General features: G+C 30.4%; 1 protein-coding gene across 2 annotated transcripts in view; it reads left to right on the top strand.

Moving 5' to 3' along the window:
* The first annotated feature begins 479 nt into the window (after positions 1 to 479).
* LOC106468434 (rho-associated protein kinase 2-like) overlaps positions 480 to 8,521 on the top strand; it is a 29,096-nt gene continuing 21,054 nt past the window's right edge. For both annotated transcript variants that reach the window (XM_022396771.1, XM_022396769.1), the window contains exons 1-8: positions 480 to 618; positions 798 to 936; positions 1,800 to 1,891; positions 3,615 to 3,774; positions 4,538 to 4,580; positions 5,216 to 5,224; positions 5,786 to 5,880; positions 6,205 to 6,322. In XM_022396771.1, coding sequence (XP_022252479.1) covers positions 609 to 618; positions 798 to 936; positions 1,800 to 1,891; positions 3,615 to 3,774; positions 4,538 to 4,580; positions 5,216 to 5,224; positions 5,786 to 5,880; positions 6,205 to 6,322 — 666 coding nt within the window. In that variant the 5' untranslated portion in view covers positions 480 to 608. The remainder of the gene's footprint in view (positions 619 to 797; positions 937 to 1,799; positions 1,892 to 3,614; positions 3,775 to 4,537; positions 4,581 to 5,215; positions 5,225 to 5,785; positions 5,881 to 6,204; positions 6,323 to 8,521) is intronic.

The raw sequence follows: 8,521 nt of genomic DNA, 5'->3' as shown, positions 1-8,521 counted from the left end.
CCACAGGATGGCTTGGTGAAAGCTGATAAATCTGTGAGGTTGTATTTTATTCCCACAGGATGGCTTGGTGAAAGCTGATAAATCTGTGAGGTTGTATTTTATTCCCACAGGATGGCTTGGTGAAAGCTGATAAATCTGTGAGGTTGTATTTTATTCCTACAGGATGGCTTGGTGAAAGCTGATAAATCTGTGAGGTTGTATTTTATTCCTACAGGATGACTTGGTGAAAGCTGATAAATCTGTAATGTTGTATTTTATTCCCACAGGATGGCTTGGTGAAAGCTAATAAATCTGTGAGGTTGTATTTTATTCCCACAGGATGGTTTGGTGAAAGCTGATAAATCTGTGAAGTTGTATTTTATTCCTACAGGATGGCTTGGTGAAAGCTGATAAATCTGTGAAGTTGTATTTTATTCCCACAGGATGGCTTGGTGAGATTGATAAATCTGTGATGTTGTATTTTCTTCCCACAGGATGGCTTGGTGAGATCTGATACAGCTGTAGGAACACCAGATTACATTTCTCCTGAAGTTCTTAAATCTCAGGGAGGAGAAGGCCTGTATGGCAGGGAATGTGACTGGTGGTCTGTAGGTGTCTTTTTGTATGAAATGTTGGTCGGTGAGTATTTATTTACACTCATCAGTGTGTACAGAAATATAAATAGATTCTCAATAAGGTTTAAGTGTTATATTTTACTGATTGTAAAAACTTCACAAGCTCATAACATTCATTCATCTTTGAATATTTGATGTTTATGAAAAATGTTCATGTAGAATTTATTAGAATGTTTTTTATAGGGGATACTCCATTCTACGCTGATTCTTTGGTTGGAACTTATGGAAAGATTATGGACCACAAGAATTCTCTGCGTTATCCTGAAGATATTGAAATCACAAACGATGCCAAAATGCTTATAAGTGCCTTTCTTAGTGAGAGGTTAGTGGAAGCTCATGTATTGATGTATGACCTAAGTGATGGTTCTTTATAGTGTTTTAGTTGTAGATTGAATTTCATATAAAATAGTAGACACTTGTTATAAGTATAAATGTCTAACAAACAACTGTAACATTGTACAAGTGCTTAGACGCTTTAAAGTTCATATTTTATCTGAATTATGATTTTGAATTAAAACATTCCTATGCTGAGCTTTGAAACCTAGAACTTTATCTTCACAAAGAAGTTTTAACAAAAAGATCCTAAAGACTTACCTAACTGCTTGAATTTTTTATGACTAAGAAGGTTTCTCGCCTTAGTTATCTGTAATTTGTTTTTTGTTTTTTTTTAGTAATAGATATCTAGAACTAAATTGAATCTTTTAAATAATATGTTTACCTAGAACAATATTCCAGTGGATGTAGTACATGAAAATATTGGATTCATGTGCATTTAGTGTAAGGAATCTTCTTATTGAATTAACTTGAAGCTGGAAAGGATTGTTCATAAATGTTTTAAAATGATCTGTTTTGTTGATCATTTGACAAATAAAGAACTGAGTAACGTAGAGTAAATTACAAAGATTAGTAAGATTGCTATAATTTTTTTTTCTATTTATGTTTTATACCTTTGTAGGTAATCAATATTATTTCTATAGTGCATATGAGTTAGAGAAATTAGGAAAATTTACAAAATTGTATATCCCTTGTAAATTTACCTACACCTATGTATTGTAGTCCATAAAAATACAGATAATACAGTTATACATATCTTGATATTACTTCCATATATTCTATGCATCATCAGTTCATAGATATCAACTAAAACGGATTCATTCCCCTATATTTATTCTGTATGCCAAATAGGTCACAGAGATTAGGAAGAAGTGGAATTGATGAAATTAAAAGGCATCGGTTCTTTCAAAATGACCAGTGGACATTTGACAACATTCGAGAGTGTATGTTTTTCATCAGCTCTATTGTTGTGTTCGTTTTGAAAATATTTAAATTTCTATTGTGTAATTATCTGTGATTAAAACAATCTATATAGTCAACATCACAAGATATTTCAAAAAGCATTCTTACATAATATTTTACCATCTGGTGCCCCCTAGTGGCTCAGTGGTAAGTCTGGAAGTATATAATACTAAAAACCAGGTACTGATACCTACAGTGGGTACAATGCATATTGTTCATTGTGTAGGTTTGTGCTTAAAAACAAGTACAACCTGGTGGCCAGTATAATGACACCTCTGTCCTTGCATTGATAAAAATTACTGATTAATAAAAGTCACAATATTTATAATGCACACATTTCAAGCACATGGAATGAAAACTGTAGGACGTTTTGAAATATAAATTTGATTTTTTAATCAATTTATGGTTTATAATATAAAAAAACACTACATAAGATAGCTATATATTGTACTGTTGGCAAGACCCACATAACCTCTGACCTGAAACCAGTTTTCATACATAATAGACCTAAGGTGTCATGCACTAGGCCTGTTTGTTGAAAGAAATGGTCTATTTCATAGGGGTGGTCAGTTTGACTGACCTTGTAACCATGAAAAGTGTACATATAACTGTAAATATACAAATTGAATCTTGACAAAATTGGCAAGCTTTTACTAAACGTTAGAAATATGCTGTATACAAAAAATCATATTTTTTTAATAAAGTAATTTTACTGAGTGATTTTCATGGTAGGAATATTTCTTTTGATCTTACAGCTTCATATTGACGTAACCTTAGTAACTTCCTAAATGAATATCATCATCTTTGTTTTTGTAAAACTTTATATTTGATTTATTATTTTCTATATTCTGACACTAACTGTAGCAATATCATCAATGTACAGTAAAATAAAAATTTGAAAAATATGAAATAAAATCAAAATTACCTCTTTTTTTTTTCTATAATGACTGCATATTGTAGCAGACAGTCAAATTTTTTACTTTAACAACTTCAGGCCTTTAACCTTTTCACAGCTGCTTTCAAAGAATGGAAAAATATTGCAAATTAAAAAGATTTTATTGATTAGACATTTAAGCCAGGTTTTAATGATATATCTTTGTCTTTACAATATGCTTAAAATTGTTGGTATTCTTCGAACTTGATGCAGGGATTTAGTTACCTGATTAGTACAGAAAAGTTGTGTGAAACAGTTGGTGTTTTGGTTTCACATATGCTTATGTAAAAAACAAAGTACAGACTTTAAAGCACTGATAACAAAAATGTGATTGATGATTTAAACATCTAAAATTTTTGCATGTATTATTCTTTCTCATATGTTACAATTACCTTTAGGATTAAAATGTTATCAAATGCTAAGAATTATTTTGCTTTTTATGTTGAAGTTGAATATGTTTAGGTTTCATTTGAATAAGTACTTTTTCTCTTTGTTGTTTTTGTTTAATTTTAAAGTCAAATTATTTTATAAGCATCATTTGAAAGGTTATTTTTTGTCCATGCACTGTTTCCAGTGATGTAAAAACTATAATTTGTTCTTTTGTAGTAAGCAGACAGTTTTAGGCATACAAATGACCTTCATTTGAAAAGATTAGTTTCAGTTTTGGTTTCTGGGTGCCCTTTGTTTTCGTTTTTGATCAATAAGTATCTCTGCTGTAAAAATGTAAAGCTTTACCTTCCATAAGAAAAGTATAATTTTTTGCCTTTTAGGTGTCCCACCAGTTGTTCCTGAACTTGCAAGTGATGATGACACCAGTAATTTTGATGAAATAGAAAAAGATGAAAGTCCAGAGGAAAGCTTTCCTCCATCAAATTCATTTACTGGCAACAATCTTCCTTTTGTAGGCTTCACTTATTCAGGAGACTATCAGTTAGTAATGAAACTTTATGTTAAATGTAGAAAATATTTTGGGTGTGTATTATTCTTTAGTTAACTAATACGTTTGTTAAGATCAGTTTAAATTGTTTGAATTTATCAGCATTTTTAAATTGAGATATTCAGTTAAGTACTGTGTACAATTTTGGCCTCCTTTCTTCAAGAAGGACATTGAATTGTTGGAGAAGGTTCGGAGAAGAGCCACTAGGATGATAACTGGGATGGTGTGATTGTCCTATGAGGAGAGACTAAAATCTCTAAACTTGTTTTCTCTGGAAAAGAGAAGGGTCGGGGGGGATTTTATTGAGGTGTTTAAGATTATTAAGGGTATTGATAATATAGATCCATCAAACTTTTTGTGTTCAGCAGTGGAAACAATGGGTTATGAATTCAAATTTTGGCAGCATAGGAGTCCTCTGCAGTTTAGATAGTATTACTTTTCAAACAGAGTCGTTAGCTTTTGAAATGAGCTACCTTTAAGGGTGGTGGAGGCAGAAAATTTAACTGAGTTCAATAAAAGATTTGATGAATACATTAGTAGTAAGGGATGGTTATAGTTGGTAGCTGGAAGGGACAACGTTGATGGGTTAATAAGCTTTTTTTTGTCCCTTTAAAATTTTATGAATAATTGAAGGTGTAATAAGCTAGAAAGTAAATACGACTTCATATGATGTGATAACTTGAATGTTAATTTTAGATGTAATGAACTAGTTGAAAATATCAATAACAACATTGTCAGTTTCTCCCTTTGCTGCAGGCTATTATCAGGAAGAGGACGACATAATGGAACCATTGATGAGGTGAACTTTTGTCAATAAATAATGAAACCTTGTTTAAATAGTTGGAATTTTAAACGTTTGTCTTCAACTGATGTTTATTTAATGTTTTATTTCTAGCTTTATTTCCATTTGAAATTAAGGGTTTTAGTAGCAGTCTGTTGAAATCCATTTTTAACTAAAAGTTTAGCTTTCACTTTGATGTGCAAGTTTTGTACTATGACACTGGATAACCATGGTAATAGATGGTAACCATGGTAATTTGATTCCAATAGATTTTGAATCTTAAACCTGATGAAATTTCAGAAATGAATAAAAATCACAAAGAAGCTGACAAACCTTTTCCTTCCAATAGAATTAGTTTATTTCAAGCTTCACAATTTCAGAGTTGTACAAAGTTCAGCTCTTACTACAGCTTCTAAATATATAAACCATTAAATAATAATTTTACAATAGAATTCTATGTGTATTTGAAGTGTAAAGATGAAACTGAGTTTTGAAATTCTGAAGTTTTATACAAATCATTTTTCTTTCTTTAAAGGTGATGCTAGATTTGTGTTAGTTTTTACATAATTTATGATATCTGATATGATATTTTTTAATTTTGTCCTGGTCCTGATTGTCCTGGTGACTTATACATGCTTTGATTCCCTCAACAGCCTGATAAGGTAATTATTTTTTGTTATTTTTGAAGTTTATAGCAAGTCACAACAATAAGATCAAGACATCTGTAGTATATCTTGTTTTTGTTGTATTTGTCACAACAATAAGATCAAGACATCTGTAGCATATCTTGTTTTTGTAGTATTTGTCACAACAATAAGATCAAGACATCTGTAGCATATCTTGTTTTTGTAGTATTTGTCACAACAATAAGATCAATACATCTGTAGCATATCTTGTTTTTGTAGTATTTGTCACAACAATAAGATCAAGACATCTGTAGTATATCTTGTTTTTGTAGTCTTTGTCACAAGAATAAGATCAAGACATCTGTAGCATATCTTGTTTTTGTAGTCTTTGTCACAACAATAAGATCAAGACATCTGTAGCATATCTTGTTTTTGTTGTATTTGTCACAACAATAAGATCAAGACATCTGTAGCATATCTTGTTTTTGTAGTATTTGTCACAACAATAAGATCAAGACATCTGTAGCATATCTTGTTTTTGTAGTATTTGTCACAACAATAAGATCAAGACATCTTTAGCATATCTTGTTTTTGTAGTCTTTGTCACAAGATATACGAAACAAGCTGGAGAGCATGGAGAATCAATTGTTTAATTTACGTAATCAAAATGACGAACTTGATCAAAAATACAGGTGAGACATTATTTTCTTCTTGTATTTTTGTTGTGTACTTTAGAGATATGTAACATTTAAAAAAAAATGCTCTATTAAATCTATGTCATTTAAATGTTTTTTTGAAACTTCAGTTGTTATATGTGCTACAAATTCAGTAATTATGCCAATGAAGTTAATACAAACTGTGTAAAGAAGAGTGTATATGTCAGTTCTATTTGTATTATATGATTGTACTTGTTATATGCTAACAGTGTTTTGAATGATTTTGAAAAGATATCGTTATTGATCTGATTGCATGCTGGAGAGATCGAAGCTGTTTGATTTCTGTTTCTTTTACTACAGGGTAACATTGAACCAGTTGGAAAAGTTTGCTCATCAAGAGAAAACTTTGTATAATATACGTAATGAAAATAGAGAATTAGAAAAATACAATGCTTTATTAAGACATGATCTCAGAGAGGTGAGTATTGAAAGTTGTGTTTCTAGTAGAGTAACTTATTTAAACATTCAGAGGGCTTTTGGAGTATATATAATGTTTTTGTTTAATAATCCCAAGGAAAACTTGTTGAAGTGCCACATTTTCAGTAAAACAGTCCTTTATATAAGATGGTGATAATAATACTAGATTTAAAAATGTTTGTATTCATGATGATATTATATTTAATAAAGACACTACAGTGCTGTATATAGGAGTGATGATATACTTAATAAAGACTATGGTGCTGTATATAGGATGATGATATACTGAATAAAGACATTACAGTGCTGTATATAGGATGATGATATTCTGAATAAAGACACTACAGTGCTGTATATAGGATGATGATATTCTGAATAAAGACACTCTGGTGCTGTATATAGGATGATGATATACTTAATAAAGACTATGGTGCTGTATATAGGATGATGATATACTTAATAAAGACACTACAGTGCTGTATATATAGGATGATGATATACTTAATAAAGACACTACAGTGTTGTATATAGGAGTGATGATATACTTTCTGTAATGTCTTTATTTGCTGTATATAGGATGATGATATTCTGAATAAAGACACTACAGTGCTGTATATAGGATGATGATATACTGAATAAAGACACTCTGGTGCTGTATATATAGGATGATGAAAGTATATAGTGTCTTTATTCAGAATATCCTCCTCCTATATACAGCACTGTAGTGTCTTTATTCAGCACTGTATATAGGATGATGATATTCTGAATAAAGACACTGGTGCTGTATATAGGATGATGATATACTGAATAAAGACACTACAGTGCTGAGACAAGAGCCATTACAAATTCATCCAAGTTAGTCGTTAACTTTCCCACGAGAACGAAATTGCTACTCCGAGTGATATTGACGGTTATCTGTTCAGAATACAATGTTATACAAAACGCCATTTTATTGATTGAAAACCTTGACTTTCTATTGGATATAAATAATATATAATGAAACATAAGAGAGAACTATCAACCAATTGTGAAAGAGAGGGCAGTAGGGGTCTGATTTTCTCTTTGATAGCTCTGTAACAAAAAAAATTGAAGGCCATAAAAATTATGGCCTGTTTGAGCAATAATGATTTTATAGAGAGCATTTTACATTCAATTTCGTACATTTTTGAGGGGGTGATGGATAAAATAGGGATGATTACATGCTAAGACAAAATTTGTCGTGTTACACTAGTGGAAATTCAGGATTTTTTTATATATTTCCTTTTAGAATTAAAAACTTAAAACTTGTATACTATTAAGATATGAATTATTAGCTAAGATTTTATGCTATTCTAATTGGTATAACATAAACAAAAAGTAGTTTAATAAAATTTTGAATGTAAGACACTAAAACCTTGTGTCATGTGAAGTAAAGGGTACCCGTGCAGAAAGAGTTAATAATAAAAATAATTTACAAGTGGATTTTAAACCAATTATTTAAATTAAGTACTTATTTTTTAAAGAAAAAGATTGTCTATAAGAAAACAAAAACTGTGTATATGAAAGTCCATGTTCATTTAAAAAAAGTCATACATGGAACAAACAAAAAAAGAACTGTAGAAATGTCTGATTTGAGAACAAATCAACTGTTACATAACATGTTGAAACATACTATTGTGTGGAATCAGCTGTGACATAACATATTATTGAAACTTATACTATTGTGTGGAATCAGCTGTTACATAACATGTTATTGAAACTTATACTATTGTGTGGAATCAGCTGTTACATAACATATTATTGAAACTTATACTATTGTGTGGAATCAGCAGTGACATAACATATTATTGATACTTACACTATTGTGTGGAATCAGCTGTTACATAACATATTACTGAAACTTATACTATTGTGTGGAATCAGCTGTTACATAACATATTATTGAAACTTATACTATTGTGTGGAATCTGCTGTGACATAACATATTATTGAAATTTATACTATTGTGTGGAATCAGCTGTGACATAACATATTATTGAAATTTATACTATTGTGTGGAATCAGCTGTGACATAACATATTATTGAAACTTATACTATTGTGTGGAATCAGCAGTGACATAACATATTATTGAAACATACTATTGTGTGGAATCGGCTGTGATATAACATATTATTGAAACTTATACTATTGTGTGGAATCAGCTGTGACATAACATATTA

This window comes from Limulus polyphemus, unplaced genomic scaffold (genome assembly GCF_000517525.1).
Source record: "Limulus polyphemus unplaced genomic scaffold, Limulus_polyphemus-2.1.2 Scaffold3008, whole genome shotgun sequence".
Lineage (NCBI taxonomy): Eukaryota > Metazoa > Arthropoda > Merostomata > Xiphosura > Limulidae > Limulus > Limulus polyphemus.
This window is presented reverse-complemented; position numbering and strand designations above follow the sequence as displayed.